This window comes from Trachurus japonicus, chromosome 9, assembly GCF_045865225.1.
Source record: "Trachurus japonicus isolate A0001 chromosome 9, Traja_1.0".
NCBI lineage: Eukaryota > Metazoa > Chordata > Actinopteri > Carangiformes > Carangidae > Trachurus > Trachurus japonicus.
Window position 1 is genome coordinate 13,298,619 of NC_140915.1, and position 20,741 is coordinate 13,319,359.

General features: G+C 41.6%; 1 protein-coding gene across 6 annotated transcripts in view; it reads left to right on the forward strand.

Annotated features, from left to right (window-relative positions):
* gak (cyclin G associated kinase) overlaps positions 1-20,741 on the forward strand; it is a 31,882-nt gene that overhangs the window by 10,357 nt on the left and 784 nt on the right. The window contains exons 5-28 of one of the 6 annotated variants that reach the window (XM_085785991.1): positions 1,889-2,031; positions 2,211-2,336; positions 4,159-4,248; positions 4,927-5,062; positions 5,581-5,693; positions 7,714-7,792; positions 8,147-8,221; positions 9,365-9,494; positions 12,164-12,213; positions 12,655-12,803; positions 13,154-13,276; positions 13,379-13,512; positions 13,645-13,839; positions 13,944-14,061; positions 14,184-14,263; positions 14,412-14,605; positions 15,372-15,533; positions 15,656-15,822; positions 16,249-16,510; positions 17,238-17,432; positions 18,272-18,409; positions 18,521-18,607; positions 19,376-19,717; positions 20,022-20,170. In XM_085785991.1, the coding sequence (XP_085642117.1) occupies positions 1,889-2,031; positions 2,211-2,336; positions 4,159-4,248; positions 4,927-5,062; positions 5,581-5,693; positions 7,714-7,792; positions 8,147-8,221; positions 9,365-9,494; positions 12,164-12,213; positions 12,655-12,803; positions 13,154-13,276; positions 13,379-13,512; positions 13,645-13,839; positions 13,944-14,061; positions 14,184-14,263; positions 14,412-14,605; positions 15,372-15,533; positions 15,656-15,822; positions 16,249-16,510; positions 17,238-17,432; positions 18,272-18,409; positions 18,521-18,607; positions 19,376-19,717; positions 20,022-20,170 (3,437 nt within the window). The remainder of the gene's footprint in view (positions 1-1,888; positions 2,032-2,210; positions 2,337-4,158; positions 4,249-4,926; positions 5,063-5,580; positions 5,694-7,713; positions 7,793-8,146; positions 8,222-9,364; positions 9,495-12,163; positions 12,214-12,654; positions 12,804-13,153; positions 13,277-13,378; positions 13,513-13,644; positions 13,840-13,943; positions 14,062-14,183; positions 14,264-14,411; positions 14,606-15,371; positions 15,534-15,655; positions 15,823-16,248; positions 16,511-17,237; positions 17,433-18,271; positions 18,410-18,520; positions 18,608-19,375; positions 19,718-20,021; positions 20,171-20,741) is intronic. The other 5 variants (XM_085785992.1, XM_085785993.1, XM_085785994.1 and 2 more) reach the window with 5 other exon arrangements.

Sequence of the window (20,741 nt, forward strand, 5' to 3'; positions counted from 1 at the left end):
GCGGGTCAGTTCGGAATCGCAGACCGTTTATATTGGAATCTGATATAGGCCACGTTTTAGATGGTAATGTGAACAGCCAAACAAAGAATTGGATCTGAACAAAAAATCCAAATTGAGCATTAAGACTTGCAGTGTGAACGTAGCCTTGGAAACACTTTTCCTCAACATTTGTTCCTCTCTAGTCTCTTCACTGCTGAATCAGTGCTGACTTCTTCGTCACGCTGCAGTGCCGTAACTCTGAGGCACCGCTGCTGTTTAGTTCCCAGTAACATCAACTGCAAGGCGTTTGTGATGAAACTGTTTCCTGTCTGCGGTCTTTCCGCTTCCTCCTCTGTTCGTTTTCATTCAGCGATTTTTCATACTGATTATTTCTCAAATGTTTCATAACAACAGGGTTTAAAGGTTTCCAGCAGCATTACGCTGTTAGTTCTGTGTTTTTAATTATCACACCAAGAATGTGGCTTTACAGTGGGGGAAAAATCCCCTGCTGATTTTTGCCCTTATTTCACTTGATCAAATGTAAAATTATTTATAACCTTGTATATAACCTTATAATATAATTTATTGTTGATATTCTGTCTCTCTCTTTTAAAATAAACCTTACCATAAAAACTATAGACTGTCCATTTCATTTTGGGGGAGCAAACTTACAAAATCAGCAGGGGCTCAAATACTTATTTTCCCCACAGTGCTGTATGTATATGTGTATGCAGCCATAAGGTACCCTATATTTTGTATAACTCAATTAGACCTATTTAATTGATTAAAAAAAACCTTGGTTTCCACTGCGTTGGCTCAATAGTATGTGACTGTGCTACTTTGAAAGAACACTGCAATTAGTAGACTATTGGTTTTTGTTTTTATCATACTGTCTTTTTGAGAGTATTGGTTGTATTGTTCATATTTTCGGCACAGAATTCTTCCTTTCTTTAAAGAGATACTTCACCCAAAATCAATAATTCACCAATTTTCTACTCACCACCGTCATGCCAAGGAAGGGTTTGGAAAACTTTTGGAGTCATCAAAATGCTTTTGGAGTTCCAGGGGGGGTCTGACTGGCAATGGATTTTCATTTAATGGCGGCGGATTGCGCTCACTTTTGAATCCTCCAAAACACACAGTATGAAACATCCAGATACCTCCATACTGCTCGTCCGTACTGACCCAAGTGTCCTGAAGCTGCGACATGAAAAAGTTGTTCAGGAAAAATTAGTCTTATCTCTGTTTTTAGCCTTGATGTAGCAGTAGCTCCCAGTGGCTGCACGAGATTTGCTGCGAGATATTCTTCCGTGTTTACATCATGCATTCAATGGTTTACAACGAAGAACGAACATCTCGTAGCAAATCTCGCGCACAGACATCAACAGAGCCACTGGGAGCTACTACTACAACAAGGATAAAAACAGAGATCAAATTCATTTTTTCCGATCAACTTTTTCATTTCGCGGCTTCAGGACACTTGGGTCAGTACGGACGAGCAGTATGGAGGTATCTGGATGTTTCATAGTATGTATTTTGGACCATTCAAAAGTGATATGTTATGTTATATGGAAATCCGTTGCCAGCTGGCTGCCGGACCCCCCCTGGAACTCCAAAAGCGTTTTGATAACTCCAAAAAGTTCTCCAACCCTTCCTTGGCATGATGGTGAGTAGACAATTGGTGAATTATTGATTTTAGGTGAAGTATCCCTTTAATGCTTGTATATTGTGTCTGTAAAACACCTTTTAATGTCATTACTTGATTATCTATCTTATTGAATCTATCTTATTTTATCTGCTGAGTCTTATATTTTCATACTTATGGCACACGTGTGTAGTAGCAGGTGTCACTTTCACTTGGACTGATGGGTGTCCATCTATTCATCTCTTTGTGTGTCCTCTTCCTCAGGTCAGCTGGTGGACTTTATAAAGCGGGTAGAGCAGAGGGCTCCCCTGTCATGTGACACTGTGCTGAAAATCCTCTACCAGACGTGCCGCGCCGTGCAGCACATGCACAAACAGAAACCTCCAATCATACACAGAGACCTCAAGGTCGGTTCGTCCTCTGTCCTGAAGTCGTATCTGTGGTATTTTTGTTTTTACGTGTATAAGATGCTACAGTTTAAAACACAACAGCCGGTGATCATTCAAATCAGCAGCTATAACGATTGCTGATTGGTAATTAAGTGTTTATTGATTGACAAGCTGGATGTTTACTTGATGTGTTGCAGATTGAGAACCTCTTGATTAGTAACCAGGGCACCATCAAGCTTTGTGACTTTGGCAGCGCCACCACAGTGTCACATTACCCCGACTACAGCTGGTCAGCACAGAAGAGGTCCATGGTGGAGGATGAGGTGCACACACACTCAAACATCAGCTCTGGCTTATCGAAACACACACACACACACACACACACACACACACACACACACACACACACACACACACACACACACACACACACACACACACACCTCCTTATGCAGCACATTATTCTTATTTGAGCAAAATTGTTTAATGCTGTGCTTCTTTTGAGAGCCACAGACAAACATGTAGTGAATAAATACTTATAAAACGGAAAGGTGAAATCCAGCAATCTGATTGGTTGTTAACCGTGGTATAATGAGCATATACCACAGCTACTATTCTAAAGCCTTATCACAGCATAGGCTATCACTCCGCGTCAGGCACGTATGACTGGTATGAATGGAAGTTGTTGTCATGTATCCATGACAATGGACTGTTGCAGTCCGTAGCAAAATATAGTCTGTGTTTTTACAATGTTAAAAAATGGACTAAAGTAGTTGAATTCACATGTTTAAGGTTAAATTTCACCTCCAGAGAGGGTTAACAATGGTAGAGGGGACTGAGCAGTGACTTTCACCTGAAAAAAAAGCAGAGGAAAAGACGAGATGCAGAGCTAACTTGGAGCTAACGTCCGGAGAGGTGGGACTATTTTTTTCACAGTGGGGCTGTTTTATTGGATAATATGTATTTCTGGTCAAATACAACTATATACCACTCTAAGGGGATTCTCATCGCTCCGCTTCGCGTGTGGCCGAACAACGCCCCTTAGCCGTGGTATAATGAGCATATACCACGGCCTGTGGTGATATATTACTTAAATATTTCACACCAAACAAATGTTTTATTCGAGGCACTAAAGGTTCAAATAAGAACAAACTACAGCTGGGTTTCTCTGAACATTTAGCTCTCTAATTTCATTATGAAATTCAATTCTTCAAATGACAGAAAAAAAAATCACATTCAGAAGTCACAGTGGATGTGGCGGTGATACTAATACGTTATTGGACAGGAACCAGAAACCCTTCAATCGAATTAACAGCTGGAGGTTCAGGAAGGGCTGATCAATGAGGTTAATCATATTTACACCACAGCAGATACACACACTCGCACACCGGAGCTTTGCCACAAATGACCTTGGTGTGCAGGACCCTAGGGATCCAGGTTTCTTAATGTAATCACACAAGTGTCCATCAGGCGCCTATTTACAGCACAAACAAGAAGCTGGAGATGGAAAAACATGAAGCTGAGAAATGATTCTATGAGTTGCAAAAACAAAAAGGTGGCTCAGATGATTGTCTCATTTGTAGTCGAGGTTCACAGTGATTCGACAGTGGTAGATGTCACAATTATAAATTTTCTTGGTACGATTATTGTCAGAGAAATAATCACGGTGTTAGATTATCACGATTATTATGCAACAACACTATAAATGTATAAAATCAAATATAGTCAAAATATAATTACATTACTCATTGTTTACACAAAATATTTCAATTATTAATCCCCCAGGGGAAGGGTTTGATATATTCAGGTCCTAAATTGCCATCTATACCAAATATTTATGTTTATTTTTAATCGTTTTTTTGTTTTGTTTTGTTCTTTCTTTAAATACAAATGACACGCTAACATTTAAATTCCTACCAATTAGTTAAATGGACCAGTATCTGAGCATTTACCTTTATTTTGGCGCACATCTGCCGATATGGTTCCCACATAATCTTTTTTGGGAAGTGACGGTATTGAGGAATCTTTACGATTAATTAATTGTGGCGTTAAATACCACGATTAATTGTGAAAACAAGTAATTGTGACATCCCTAAACAGTGGTATATATGTGTTTTATGTGTTTTTTCCCCTCCTCCTTTGTAGATTACAAGAAACACAACTCCAGCGTACCGAACGCCTGAGATGATTGATCTCTACTCCAACTTCCCCATCAATGAGAAACAGGACATCTGGGTCAGTGCCCTTCACATTTTCTTTCTCTGTGTCTGTTCTGCTGTCGGCTAACATGAAAACAATTGACCATATTCACAGCGTCGCCATCTTTCCTTGGGGGTAAACAAACCGTATAACTGCTGCGTCCTTGGCTGCAAGCCGTACAAACGTTGGGAGTCTGATAAAACCTTTTTCCTTTCATCGCTTCCCGGTTGATACAGATTTAAGGAAGGCACGGGTACATCGGACCATGTTTCAAAGTAAAACAACATTTGGGTTAAACTGATTTGAATTAAGTTAGCCGTTATTAGCTGCTGGCGACGCTGTGAATATGGCTAACGGTGTGAATCCAGGTTCACTTGGAGATGTTTTACCTTTGCTGTCACTGTGGCTGGTTCTCTGTGAAGCAGACAATTAAAGATCCAACCAACACGTTTTGTGTTGTTTAACTGCGACTAATGTTGTGTACTGTCAACAGATGGCGGTTCATAATAGTGTTTCCTTTAGCAAAGCAAGAATAATAATGATTTCACACACACAAGATACCCACAACAACAACACAACGGACTTTAAAGCCGATGAAACGAGTTGTAAGGGGGTCATTAAAGTGTCTGATCCCGTTTTCTGGCAGCATTTTGTGTCTTGTGCTTTTATTTTCTCATCACTCTCTGAGCTTCTATGTCTGTCTCTTCCATGCAGGCCCTTGGATGCATCCTTTACCTGCTGTGTTTTAAGCAGCACCCTTTCGAGGAGGGGGCCAAGCTGCAAATCGTGAACGGGAAATACTCCATCCCTCAGAACGATGTCAAGTACACTGTGTATCACGACCTCATACGTACGTCCTGCCTTTCTCTCTCTGCCAGTTTATTCTTGTCAGTCCATTTATCCATCAATCTGCTGCTGCTCTTATCCATGAGTCACTCCGCAAGTCAAATTTACTAATGTTTATGGCGGCCCCTCCAAACATACACTGTAGTGTAAATAATAAATATTGGAGGTAAGTTAATTATAGAATTTGCAGGTACGTTAATTCTAGTAAATTTTCTTCTAAAACTGGTTAATGAGGTTAAAAAAAACTCCATCTAGTGGACAGTAGGAAAATGTCAATTTCCTCCAAAGTGTGACACAAAAACTGTATTTTGTTCTTCATTTCCTTGATTTTCTTAAATGTTACTGACATTGTATTAATTACAAATCTTATTTCAAGGGGCTTTATATCACTTTCACCTTCCCCATTAGGCTAATGTTTTTTTTATTCTGCTGCACCATCTCTTTAGATTTTAACAGTCCTTCTCCTCCTTCTCCTTCTTTACCTCTTCTTTTCCCTCTCCTCCTTCTCCTCCTCCACTCCAGGCTCCATGCTGAAGGTGAACCCAGAGGAGCGTCTGTCTATTACCGAGCTGGTCAACCAGCTCCAGGAGATAGCAGCAGCACGCAACGTCAACTCCAAATCTCCCATTACAGAGGTGTGTGTGTGTGTGTGTGTGCGCGTATGTGTGTATGAGTGTATGAGCATGACTGCATGCAGCAGTGCCGGTATGAAAAACAAAACACTGCAGCACCAAAGAAGTTCCACTATAGTAAAACTCCTTAATTTTCAATTAGTGTCCCTTCCGTAAGCTCTTAGTTTACAGTGACTGTGCCGTGTTGGGTGTGAACTTTTTTCAATGTGAGTCCCCTTGAGATTGAAGTCTCTGCCTTTCTGAATCAAACTGCGCTTAGATTTGAGAATAATATCTAATAACAAAGAAAATATCAGCACTATTGACATGATAATGCAGTTAAGTGTCTGGAGGAAGGAACAGGAGTAACTGATTAATGAAATTAGACTTTGTATTTAATTTAATGGTGTGAGTTTGTCTGATTATGAGATGTCTAAGAATCTTTATCTTGAATTCACCAAACACCGTGGCCACTACTTTTGAGTAGAGGATTATTTTCACAGTAAGAGTCAGTGTAGTGTGGTGTGGTGTGTAAACCGGCTGATTGGCCGAGCCTCAGAGGCCCGGCCGGCACATCCTTGGTGTCTGCGAGCCTGTTAGGAGGGTATTGACGGGGCGACTGCACAGCTTCCTCCACCGTGTGTGCGTAAACGTGCACGCACACTCGTACGCTCTCAAATTGCAGATGTGGTTACACTTGTTAAGCTTCACAAACAACACACACACACACAGAGTGGCAGGCATAAAGGAGTCTGTATTCTCCCCCCCCACCCCGACCCCCCCGGGGCTCCTTTCTTCCCAGCTGGCATCATCCTAATGGGTCCAAAGAAACACAGAGCTGCAGAGGTGGAAACTCAAATTCAAAATAAACATAAACTGAACCCAGAGCCTCATTAGTTAAGCAGGATCGCGTCTGTCAGAGAGTCACTGTTCAGGCAGAAAAACGTCTTTCATTTACCACCCACGGAGGCTAATTCGGTCACAATCAGATTGAAGATTTCTAGCTGCAGGTTTTGGAGCAGCAGCAGAAGCCACGGCTCAACTGAGCTGCCACGGCTTCTTATGATTCCTACCGCAAATCCACAAATCCTGGTACTTATCACCAAATCCGCAACCACAGTTGTCGTTTACATAAAGCTGATTTCAATGTCAGAAATCTCCGGGTTTGTGCAGTGACTCCACTTTCCAGTCTGCAACATGTGCCTGATTCATTTATGGATGCAGTGTTTGTATCCTGAACTACATTTCTACTACAATTAACAGAAAATACAAATCCACAAGTGCTTTTTTTTAGTTAATTGAAGCTTAGTGAATTTTTTTTTATTATATCGCAACCAATTTCTTGCCCAATGCAGTCCTGATAAGGCCAGTAAATGTGTGCAGTGTGAGGGCAGATTTAGCGATTGCTGATCTTATTAGGGTTAAGAAGGGGTTTCCCTGCTGGACATGAGGAGATTATAATCCTCCTACTTCTCCTCCTCCTCCTCCTCTTCTCTCTCTTCTCTCTCTGCTGCTTCTCGGCTCAGACATATGGAGAGGTAGACTATGAGATGGAGCACAGAGGAGGGAGAGAACAAAGATGGAAGTGAAATACTGAGAGGGAAACAGGCTAGACGTCCCAGAGAGGAAGAGAGGCACAGAGGCTGTCTGGATGCTTCAGTTCTCATTATCTGCAGACATGAGCACTACTTTTTTGTTATTTTGCAACGTCTATTTGCTTTTTGGAAATCTTTTAGACTGGTCATTTTGCATTTAGAGACAACAACAGGACCTGTTGATTTTTCCTGTCCCTCTCTTTGGGATACATTTTTATCTTCTTGGATATAATTTGGACATTTAAACAAGTTGTTTAAGCTGAAAATTTGTGTATTTTTTTTTTAGAAGGTTGTAGTTTTATTACCTCCCTTTTCTAATTTCTTTTTTTTATTGCTGCTCTTCTTTCATATCAGTTTTGAACTTCTTCTTTTTTTTCCACCTACCTGTTACAATGTTGACTACGTATTACTGTTGGCGTCCGGTGTATGATGGCTATGAATGTCTGCAGCTTCTGGAGCAGAACGGGGGTTTTGGCAACAACGGAGCTCAGCCGCCCATGCAGGTCCACAACGTCCACAACAATGCAGGTGAGGGTGCGTTTGAATGACAATGCCAATGCTGCTGTGGGTTTGGGAGCTTGTGGGTGGTTTGTGTATGTTTGCATCATTATGTTAAAAACTCAAAACTGGCTCAAATAACTTTGTGATGTGACGCAGAAACAGCCGTGGAGTTGTTTTCAAGATGCAACTGAACAAAAGACTTCATTTCACTGAATTGCTCTCGTTTTATAATCAGCTACGAGCACATGTTCACACACATGTCCATACCCCTGAGACAACGCCCATATCGCTGATATGGCTTTGAATCAACCACCCGACCACGGACAAACACACACAAACACACACATTGATACACACACACAACAGCTGCTTTGTGTCCAGGGTCCTCTGAGGTACCGGTAACTACAAAACGTGTCCTCTCTCCAGGGGAAGAAGGTCATGACCAACAGTCAGTAGGTCAGTTGGTTTTAACCCCCGTGATCCAGATTTCTGCAGCAGATCTTTTGCATGGGGATTCATACAATCACAATCAATAAGGTGGAAATTTATGTTGTTGATTTTCAACTTAATTGAATTCAATCTCAGTATTTTTTTAAATGGGTAATGGTATAAGGTTGGATTTGCCACTGCACTGCCTCATTGATTTTAATATTACAGTCTGTAACCTGCTAACCTTGACATCCTGTAAAACAAATATACAGCCACAGACCACATATCAGCATTCAGTACAATGATTGATTGATTGATTGATTGATTGATTGTCCACGCTGCCAGAAATCAGACTGAAGCTAAAACACACACGCTCTGGAAACAACTCATTCTTTTCGGATATTTAAATTTAGACCTTGAGCACAAGATGAAGGTTTTTGTTGAGGACTTTATGTCGTTGTTTCACCTCTACCTTTTCTTTGATTGAGCGTAATAGGCTTATCATTTCTAAACATCTAAACACACAAACAGCCACACAAACGCACGTACAGGGCGTGTGCTGTCCATTAAGAGGATTGCTGCGCTGTCAGTCAACCATCTGTCGCGCAGCGAGGCACAGTGTGTTTGCTCTTTCCCCCCTCGAGAGTGACTCCAGTCCTCCTGCTCATTCACACCTGCACACCTGAGCAACAAATGATCAGATTATCAGATAATACATTTGGAAAAGCCAATATTACAGATTTGATTTGATTTGATTGATTTATTTTGCACAAGTTAAAACAGTGCAAGGAGGGAACGAAGCCTGGAAGGCTTGTACAAAGTTCCACTCTTATCATCTAAGAATTACATGAAACTCAAGATAAACAATAAGAAATACAGCACAGAAAAATTCAAAATAAACAATAAAATGTACAGTGCAACATAGAAAGACTATAAAACATAAACAACAAAAGAAAGGAAGAAGGATGCATAATTAACATTAATAGGAAAATAACACTGAAGGTTATGACATAAGGTGTTTTTTCAGTAACTCTCTAAAGGATGTGTAAGAAACACATCTAAACCATTCCAGAGATTTGATTTCCCTGAATGCTTTGTGCAAAAAGATTGTATGATTTTTTTTTTCTTTTCTTAATTGTATCAGTGCATCATCAAGCTCACATTTAGCAGTCTCCCCTACAGGCATGTATGACCCGGACCAGTCGGGCAGCGGCCTCCTGGACATCTTGCGGGGAGGAACGGAGCGTTTCCTGACCAACATCAAGGACACTTCCTCTAAGGTCATCCAGTCAGTAGCCAGGTAAAATATCTCCAAACGTGTTACCCAGGAACATCAGTGTTGTATTAATTTATTCATGTTTATTTTTTGTTATTTTATTTTTTTTTACGTCTTTTCAGTTTATCATCACCACAGATCAGCTGACTGTGTTTTACTCCTAAAAACCAGTCAGTCAGTTTCTTCCATACTTGGCGTAACATGGACATTTGTTGCTGAACTGAGCTCATGATTCCTGTTATGTTCAAGCTCGAGTTGAACTTGCTTTATTTTGTACTGGCTTTTAAATATAATTACTTATTTAAGCCAGAGAGCTGTAAGGAAATATGAACTCAGACATCCCACATTGTAAACAGTCATACATAACCGTTGGTTTATTATCATAAGCGCGTGTGAACTGTCTTACACGACCATTCATACCATCATACCGACCCTGCCCCAAGATTTACCTTTGTAAAAGGAACATTTTGCTACTTGGCTGTTTGTCTGAAATCTGATCCTCCACTTGTCCAGGGACAAGAGAAACTTTATTTCAGGTGATCTCTCTTAACTCAGTGGATGGTGGGAGTAATTTAGTCTGCTGAACTTGGCAGCACTGACAGGGATTGTTAATGTTATCGACAGGGTAACTTGGAAATTGTGAAGCAAAGCGTTCCTTTAACAGCCACTTTACCCACATTTGATGTTTCATTTCTGTTATTCTATCATCAGTTTGTTCCATTTGTTTGGTTGTTTTTGTTTATTTTTTTGTTGTTGTTTCTTTTCTCTGTCCCCCAAAAAATCCCTCATGGTTCCCACTATGTGTCCATCACCTAGCAGCCCAAGGTAAATATGGGTCGGTGAAGTGCATCAACTCATGCGTCGCTCTGTGTGTCCCACAGTTTGTGTTTGATTTAGAGGAGAATTTTTTTTTAAAACAACCTACTGTGCATTTTTTTTTTTTATGCGCTGTGTCCGTCATCACAGCTTGCTGATCCTAACATCACACATTCAATGATTCAGTTGAATGAATGCAGAGCGTGATGTGAATGGATAGAAGAATAGAGTAGCATTGTAAAGAGTGAGTATTAATTGGAAAATGACATCAGTGACTAACTAAACAAGTGAAACCTATTGACCCAATGAATAACCAAGAAGACAAGCTGATGGTGCAGCAATGGTGGTCGAGTGTAAATTATACACCAGGGGTCAGCAACCTTTGAGACATGGAGTACCAGTTTGACATTTTCTTGTCAATGAGTGTGCCATTATCAACAATAACATTATATTTAAATATGACACAAAATGCAAAAAACATTTTCAACATACCTGGGATTTTATTCTATCCATATAGGCCACATTTAATCATATTTTGAAGATATTTTCCTGTTACAGGGGCCTACATTCCATTTCAAAACACTGAGTTTCAGAAACTTATGTAAAACATATTGCACAGGGAGGGAAATGCCGAAACAGAGACTACAGTGCATCGAAAAATGAAAGAAATCTGTTATATCAGAATGAAACAGTCACAACATTTCAAAGACATGAGCAAACAGCTACATGTTTAACTAAAAACTGCATTTCCGAAGTCCATAACAAACCAAACTGTTAGAAAATCGGTCAAAAACTGAGCAAGTTCTGGTTATTTTGGTAGAACATGCACCAATACTGTCTAACTCTAATACTCGCACGATGATGGCGACCGTGTGGCGACGCCGTGTGCATCTGACAACACATCTGAAGCGTGTCTCTGGGAATGTGTGGGTGGGAGATTCAAACACAAGAAACCAGGCCACACATAAGGCTGGGAAACCGAGAGGTGCCAGCGTGCCGATGATTATGCCGTGATGTGCCAACGGTGGTGGCACCAGTACCAAAGGTTGCCGACCCCTGTTCTACACTATAATGTGAATATTTACTGAATAAGGTCATGGATGAGTGGATGAGTGAATGGTAATTCAGGTTTTTAATACGGCTCCACTGCTTACTAAACCACCATTTCAGCAGCATCTGTGTCTTAACTAGCATCCCCTGTGTGTCCTAACACCGTACAGATAGAACTCAGTGTCATCAACATACATAGATCAACTCCTTTGCTTGGCCTTCAGTGTGTTTGTCTGTAGGAAACAAACTGTGTTGTTGTTGTTGTTGTTGTTGTTGTTGTTGTTGTTTTCTGCTGCTGTCATTGTTCCAATATGGTTTTGTTTGCTGTAGAAATTTTTAAAAAAACGCACTGTTGCCTAATTTCTACTTTAATTATTGGTTAAAAAGGCTTAACATGAAGATGTAATGATTCTTCTGAGTGTGTGTATTCTCATGTCAGAGCAAGTGTCTGTCAGACGCATGTGCTGCTTTGAAAGTCTCAGAAGAAGTTCAAAAAGATGGAGTGGGGACTGTCTGAGGGTAATTTGTGTTTATTTGAAACTCCGTACTGTGTGGCAGTCCTGGCAGAGACACACATGTCCATTCAGGCATCGTTCATTAAACCCTCCCCCCGTCCATCCTGCAACATTATGGAATCACACCTTTTTGTATTGTACATAATACAACGCTTTTCTTGTTCCTGAACCAGCTTGTGTTACTAAGCTGTTTGTTGATGGCTGTATCTGTGCAGACTCCCAGACCTTATTTGTCTTAGATTTGTGTGTCGCCCTCCCTGCAACTTTGCATATTTTCTCTTTTTCTAAGTGGACCTGTGATTTCTCTTACAGCTATGCCAAAGGGGACCTGGATATTTCATACATCACCTCTAGAATAGCAGGTAGGCACAGTACACCTCCCATAACCTTTGGTTTCTTAATCAATTTGTGTCTGACTGCCTAATTTTGGCATCAAGACAGAAATTTTATGTAATTTTTAAAAATGTATTATGTTATTATGCCCTCTTTTTTGTCATCAGAACCCCAATTTTTTTCAATGAGAAAACACAAATTATGCAATATTTTCAAAAAATGAGGTGCAAAGTGGAATACTTCAGATAAAGTTATTACAGCCTTGAATATGCCAATAATTAACAACAACATTGATTTTGATGCGTCATTATTTTTGGAATAATTAGAGTTTATTCAAAAAACTTTTGACCATTTACCCAATTTCGCTTTCACCACATCAAATTTTTTCAGCAACAAAGCAATAGACGTGATATCGGACTCACAGATGTTTCTCTGTATTTGTGTGTGTGTGTGTGTGTGTGTGTGTGTAGTCATGTCCTTCCCGGCTGAGGGGGTGGAGTCGGCGATAAAGAACAACATTGAGGATGTGCGCCTGTTCCTGGATTCACGTCACGCTGGTCACTACGCTGTTTACAACCTCTCCAAACGCTCATACAGGCCTTCTCGATTCCACAACAGGGTATGAAGTGTGTGTGTAGTGTACATTGTCACAGTGTCAGCTGGTGTTTTTCTCTATTAGACACTCTGATGCGTGAGTCGTGTTAATTAGGTTTTGTTATGTTATTATGATCTTATTGAACTATTTGCTTTTGTTAATTGATGAATTGTGGAGTGAAGGATGGGCAGATTACTGCAGATTGTTCTTCTGTCTGCTGTGAGATGTTGTGTTAACAGTGGTTTGGTCAATGAATTAAGTGAAAATGCATATACAAGCTTTTTTGCTGTTGTTTAAATGGGGTTATTTCTCACTATTGTGAAGCAAAACAAGATTTGTTGGATATTCAGGTGTGTATCTTTGTGTGTGTGTAGGTTTCAGAGTGTAACTGGCAGGTGCGTCGTGCCCCCAACCTCCGCAGTCTCTACAGTGTTTGTAAGAACATGCATCTGTGGCTCAAACAGGACCAGAGGAACATCTGTATAGTACACTGTCTGGTAAGTAACCTCTGACTGACCAATAAAGAGACATAATTAGTTGATAAAGGAAATAAAAAAAACACCTACTAACTGTTCGCTGCACCTTTCTCCTCTGTGTAGGATGGCAGGGCAGCATCAGCAGTGGCCGTTTGCTCCTTCCTGTGTTTCTGTCGCCTCTTCACCACAGCCGAAGCTGCTGTCTACATGTTCTCAATGAAGCGCTGCCCACCTGGTATCGCACCATCACACAAGAGGTACGACAACATCGACGTAGAAATTATGAGATTTAGAAAAGTATTTTTGTCTCAGTTTTTTTTTTTCTTCTCTGTTCTGCAACAAAATATTTCAGAAGACATGACCCTGATCTTGCTTTTGATTTTTTGCAGGTATATTGAGTATATGTGTGACATGATGGCGGAGGAGCCCATCATCCCCCACAGCAAGCCCATAACGATTCGCTCCATCATCATGACGCCCGTGCCGCTGTTCAACAAGCAGCGTAACGGGTGCAGGCCGTTCTGCGAAGTGTACGTCGGAGATGAGAGAGTCCTCACCACGTCACAGGAGTACGACAAGATGAAGTAAGTTCATACACACACAAAACGATAACTCCAACTTTCCCTTGATATAAAAATTACACTTTGACTCTTTCATTCATTCATTCTCTTTCTTTTGCTCTTTCCAGGGATTTTAAGATGGAGGACGGGAGAGCGGAGATTCCCCTCAATGTGACGGTCCAAGGAGACGTACTGGTGGTGATCTATCATGCAAGATCTACACTGGGAGGACGTCTACAGGCAAAGGTGCATGAGCAACTTTAAAGAACCAGATGTGACAGCTTGAGTAGATAAAGTATTTCTAAGGAAAAGTTCAGTTACTGTGCTGATGTCAGGTTCATCATTTTAATTCCCACTCTGTGTTTCAGATGGCGTCTATGAAAATGTTCCAGATCCAGTTCCACACTGGTTTTGTGCCCAGAAATGCGACCACTGTCAAGTTTGCCAAGTATGTAAATACCGTCTGGAGCATCACTCATTCACCTCTGCGGATCTTTAAGTGGTGTTCAACTATTATGGTCACATCAATAAGACTCTTTAACGTGGTGTCTCCATATCTTCTCCTCTCCCACCTCCCTGCTCTGCTCTGCTCTCAGGTACGACCTGGACGCCTGTGACATTCAGGAGAAGTACCCAGACTTGTTCCAGGTCAACTTGGACATCGAGGTGGAGCCCAGGGACAGACCCAGCACTAAGACCCCTCCATGGGAAGGTTTCCAAACCAAGGGCCTCAACCCCAAAATCCTGTTCTCCTCCCGTGATGAACAGCAGGAGATTCTCAGCAAATTTGGTAGGTGGATCTACTTTTTAGTATAAAAGGCCAGACAGACTCTGGGCATGTTAAGTTTGGTTTTGTTAAAGGGATAGTTCAACATTTTGGCAAATTGCCATAATCCCTATAGTCTTTGGAGTAGATTTGTTACCTTTAATTGCTGGTGCAAGCTATTTTTAGAACGGCGGAGCAGAGCCGTGAGCTCCTCAGAGCTAAGCTACGGCGGCTCATGGGATTTCTGGGTTTCCCTCATCAAACTCATCAAATATCCACAAAACGCTCTCGTGGACAAATTGTAACCTGCACTTTTACCACTCTATGAGATAATAATGGAAGTTGTTTTCAAGGTAAATGCAGAGACTGCTTGCCGAAAAACTGTCCCCGACGGGAACGCGCATCAGCGGTTTTGCATGAATTTGCCTCTAAAACAACTCAGTCTCTGTTATTATCTCATAGCGTGGTGAATGTGCAGCTCACAACTTGTCCACGAGAGCATTTTGGAGTTGTTGGATTGTGTATTTGATGAGTTTCATGAGGGAAACCAAGAAATCGCATTAGCCTCTGTAGCGTAGCTCTGAGCAGCTCGCGACTATGCTCCACCGTTCTAAAAATAGCTTGCAAAGGTAAATTAAAATAAAGGTAACAAACCTACTCCTGAAACTATAGGGATTATGGCAATGGGCCAATTTGCCAAAATGTTGAACTATCCATTTAACTGTGACTATATTCTTCCATCTGACTTTCCTGCTCAAATGAACTAAACATTAAACCTTCATCCCTCCAGGTAAACCAGAGCTTCCTCGTCAGCCGGGTTCCTCAGCGTTTTACGACTCGGAGTCACCACAGCCGGTCCAGACCCCCGAGGGCCCCAGTCCAACAGAAACAGAATCTCCCGTGGGCACCGATAGCAACGCCAACAACTTCTTCCAGACACTGGACTGGGAAGGTAGTGTACTTGTTTATTTTGTTCACTGCATTCATTTCCCTGCATTAATTCTCTAACTGAGTCATTGCAAAGGGACATTTAGTGCCTTCAAGTTTCCACTGATGAGCTTCTTGTGTCTGTAGATGTGAGCGGTCGTCAGGACGCCACAGACAGTCAAGGAGGGGGATCCATGAACGACCACGAGGACCTGAGCGATCAGTCGGAGGGAGAGTCGTACTCTTATTCTGCCCCCGGTGGGGAGCCACTGTCACGTGACCCCAGTGAACCACTGTTTGATGCTGACTTTGAGGTGAGGAAAGCAGCGTTATAAAGTTTATTTTATACTCCAGTAATTGATATCCTGATAAGATATTTCATCTGTTGACCATTTTCATTCCTTTGTATTATTTATTTATCATATATATGTATTTATTATATTTATTTTTTATAATAGATATATTTTTATATATTCATTTACCTACTTTATCTTATTTTTATCCACTCTGCAGTATTTTTACCCACTGCAAATAGCAAATTACTGCGCATAAGAGAGCGTTTCTTAAGTTTTTTGACTCCTCAATGTTTTAATTTCTGTGTATGTGTGTGGTTATGTCTTTGTGTGTAAATGTCCTCTTTGTTTATTATTTCATCATGTAAAGCACTTTGGGCTCCTTCTTTGTATGAAAAGTGCTCTACGGATAAAGTGTGATAGATTAATGGATTGATCTTCCCACAGACCCCCACTCCTGCAGCCCAGGAATCTCCTGTGGGCGACACAGCTGATCTCCTGGGGTTGAACTCTGACCCCCAGCCTCCCTCCGTGTCCTCGGCCTCCTCCTCCGCTCCTCATCAGGGAGTCCAGGGAGGACTGAAGGCTGCTTCCAGCAACAGTGACCTCCTCAACGACCTGTTTGCGCCCCCTGGTGGTCAGACAGGAGCTGTGCAGGAAGACTTGTTCTTCAGCGGCACAACCAGTGGAGCCACGCCAGACACAAAACGTAAGAGTGGAGGTTTCATACACGCTGATTATTACTTTATTATGAAAAACTTGTATTAAAGGGATAGTAGCATTTTTTTTAAAAGTGGGATTGTATGATCTCCAGATAGCCCCTAAGTACTTTAATTGCAGTAGAAGACTCTCTGCACTCCTCCCGTTAGCAACACCAGCCCATAGCCCTGCCCAGAGATTTACAACATACAGTGTTGTGAACAGACCCAAAGAAACAGCCTATTTCTGCGGCCTAAAAGAGGTTTTATCTGAAAAAAAAATACACAGTTCCATTGTTCGCTATAATATAATTTTTTCCAGCCCCTCAAAGTGCAGGAAATACTCAGTTTTTATTTGGACCTAACCAACTGCTGATCTGCGGGTGCTAACCCTGGGCGGAAGGATACGTGAGTTGGTTAGGTCCAAATAAAAACTGTGTTTTTCCTGCACTTTGAGGGGCTGGAAAAAATTATATTATAGCGAACCATGGAACTGTGTTTTTTTTTTTTTCAGGTAAAACCTCTTTTAGGCTGCGAAAATAGGCCGTTTCTTTGGGTCTGTTCACAATATGTTGTAAATCTCTGGGCAGGGCTATGGGCTGGCGTTGCTAACAGGAGGAGTGCAGAGAGTCTTCTACTGCAATTAAAGTACTTAGGGGCTATTGGTAGATCATACAACCCCACAAAAATGCTACTATCCCTTTAAACACATACTGTATTTCCATGTCTGTCTTGCAGCCATGGACGATCTGTTTGATCCGTTTGGGATGGGCTCCGGCTCTGGCGTGGGCTCCAGCGTGGGTTCGTCCCGACAGGCCTCTGGACCGGACCTGTTTGGAGACTTGTTGGGCTCTGATAGTTCAGCCACCAGCGGGTTCAGTTCGGCTCACAGCAACGCCACTCCTGCTTCCAACACCAGCCTCTTCAACCTCAGTAAGTAAATTAGCCGCCGTGACATCACACAGCATCGTATCCCGACTCCCCGAACTTCCTCTGCTGCCTCGTGACTGAACAAAGTTTATTTGAACACAGAATAAAAGAAGGACAAAAAAACAAACAACAGTCAATACAAGACAAAAACGCAAAATAAAACAACGAAACTTAACAATTATTTATGTTCAAAAGGAGTGGGGATAAAGCTGAAGCTTATTAAATCCCACTCCTTCTCCCTGTGTTAATTCCAATACAGTATATACTATAATAGGTTATAAAATAGTAACTATAGTATAAAACATACAGTAGACCTACTGTTTTTTACTAAACTGCAAAACAACGTTAAAGGAAATTGCCTATTTATAATTTTAACCACAGTAAGCTATACAAGTAAGCTATACATTACTGTGCTGTATTGTGTACAGTATTTGAGTTATATCTGCGCAGTGATTAAATTTGCACGGTGCCTCTCGAAAAGCATTTGAAAAGACTGTACCATGTTTGAAACATTAATTAAAATTCAGTAAATGCTGAAGTTGTCCGTTTCGTTACATTTTTCTCATTGAAAAACTACACGAATGGCATTTAGATGATGTTCTGCATAAAAAAATGAAGGGAAATCATAAAAAATCGGTTATAATAATCAACCACATATAGTGCTCACATTGACTCTGGACCCACGTGGTCACTATAAGGTGGTTTCCACTGTATTTATTATACACATACATATCAGATGTCACTGTCATTTTTCACCATGACCCTGCCTTTGATTGTTGACATGTTCTGGCTAAAGAAACTTGAATAAATGAATGACACTTTTGACATTTGTTTCTAAACAGATAAGCTAGTAAATGATGCGCCTAAGATGACATCATCAGCCAGCCAGCCAGACCTGCTGGGGGGGTGGGACAGCTGGGCGGCTGGCACCACTACAGGCATGAGCGCTACCACCAGCAAACCCAGCTACACCAACACAGGTGGGTGGAGGAAGGAACGTTGTGTAGGGCTTTGTTAGCTGAACTCTAAGAACTACAATAGTAAAAAAAACAAAACATGTAACTTGTGTGTTGTTGTTGTTGTGGTTGTAGGTTCTGGTGTGTCGTCAATGTCAAAGGCCAAGTCTCAGACCTTTGATCCCTTTGCTGACCTTGGAAACCTTGGATCCACTTTGCCAGGTGAGAATAAGTTGCACATGATGATGCTGCACTCACAATAAGCAGTGTTATAAGATTGGAAGAGAAACATTCAGTTTATAAACTTTTAAAGGGATAGTTTAACATTTTGGCAAATTGGCCCATTGCCATAATCCCTATAGTTTTAGGAGTAGGTTTGTTACCTTTAATCGTCAGTGCTAGCTATTTTTATACTGGCTGAGCCGAGCCGTGAGCTGCGCTACAGAGGCTCATGGGATTTCTTGGTTTCCCTCATCAAACTGATCAAATACACAATCCACCAGCTCCAAAACACTCTTGTGGGCAAGTTGTGGCCTGCACATTCACCACGATATGAGATAATAACAGAACAGATAATAACAGAACAAAGTTGTTTTCGAGGCAAATGCAGAGACTGCTTGCCGAAAAACTGCCCCTGAACCGCATCAGCGGTTTTGCATGAATTTACCTCGTAACGTTCTGTTATTATCTCATGGCGTGGTGAATGTGCAGGCCATAAGAGCGTTTTGGAGTTGTGGGATTGTGTATTTGATGAGTTTGATGAGGGAAACCAAGAAATCCCATTAGCCTCCGTAGCGTAGCTCTGAGCAGCTCGCGGCTCTGCTCCGCCATTCTAAAAATAGCTTGCACCGACAAATAAAGATAACGAACCTACTGCTATGACTATAGGGATTATGGCTATGGCCAATGGGCCAATTTGCCAAAAATGTTGAACTATCCCTTTAAATTCATCCTAAGTAACTAACTCTTATTCTTGCGTGACTCCTGCAGGTTCCTCCAGTGGTAACTTCTCTGGGCCTTCATTTAGCACAAAGGCTCCTTCTTCCTCCTCCTCCTCCTCCTCCTCTGCTTCCTCTTCTGCTAAGTCTCAAGCTCAGGCCTGGCAGTCGGGACGGCCCGCCTCAGCCCAGGGCAAACCTTGGATATCGGGATCAGGATCTGGATCTGGATCTGGATCAGGATCTGCATCTGGATCTGGATCTGGACCTGCACCCAAAGCGTCCTCAGCGCCTCAGCCTGCGGCCGCGCAGCCCGGCAAACCCAACTACAACCTCAACTTCTCCAGTGTCATCGGCGGCAGAGAGGAGAGGGGAGTGCGTGGGCCTGGATATGGTGAGAGACTTGAAATAGAGGGGAGAGGATTTAACACTCAAATATTTTTCCCAAACTATTGGAAACAAATAAATGTGATTTAGTTCTAAACCCTGGGATTTACCTGCTGTTCCAAATAGAAGTCATTGTAATATTTATAATGTTGATATCTGTTTTGTATTGGTGTATTGATGCTAAAAGTGCAGAAATACTCAAGTTCAGTCTCACCCATAAAACAGACTCTGCTTGCATTTGTTCATTCATTCTCACATAATTTACATGAATTCCTATTGAAATTCTCTGTCTCTCTGTCTTGTGCTGCAAGGCCCCAAGCCGAAGGTGAAGCAGGATGATTTTGAAGACCTGCTGTCAACTCAGGGTTTCAGCTCCAGGCCTGATAGGAAGGGGCCGAGGACCATCGCTGAAATGAGAAGACAGGAGATCACCAAAGACATGGATCCACTCAAGCTGCAGGTAACAAACAAACTAAATACATATAATCCACAGTATAAAACACACATGCTATTCAAAATAAACTCTTAAAGGGATACTTCACCCAAAATCGAAATTTTCTACTCACCGTCATGCCAAGGAAGGGTTTGAAGAACTTTCGGAGTCAATCCGGTTGGCGACGGATTTTCATATAATGGCGGCGGATAGAGTTCACTTTTGAATCGTCCAAAACACACACTATGAAACATCCAAATACCTCCATACTGCTCGTCCGTACTGACCCAAGTGACCTTGTGGTTGTTGTAAACCATTGGATGTATGATGTAAACACGGAAGAACACCTCACAGCAAATCTGGCACAGCTTCTATCACTATCCGCCGCCATTATTTTGATGACTCTGAAAGTACTCCAAACCCTTCCTTGGCATGACGGTGAATAGAAAATTGGTGAATTATCGATTTTGGGTGAAGTATCCCTTTAAGAGGATGAAATGTAGACAACGTAACAAACCAGATGATGGCACCTTTTGCCTCAATGGGATCCTTTCACCAACCAGTATTTTGCCCTTTTCCCATGTTAAAAATAGTAAAG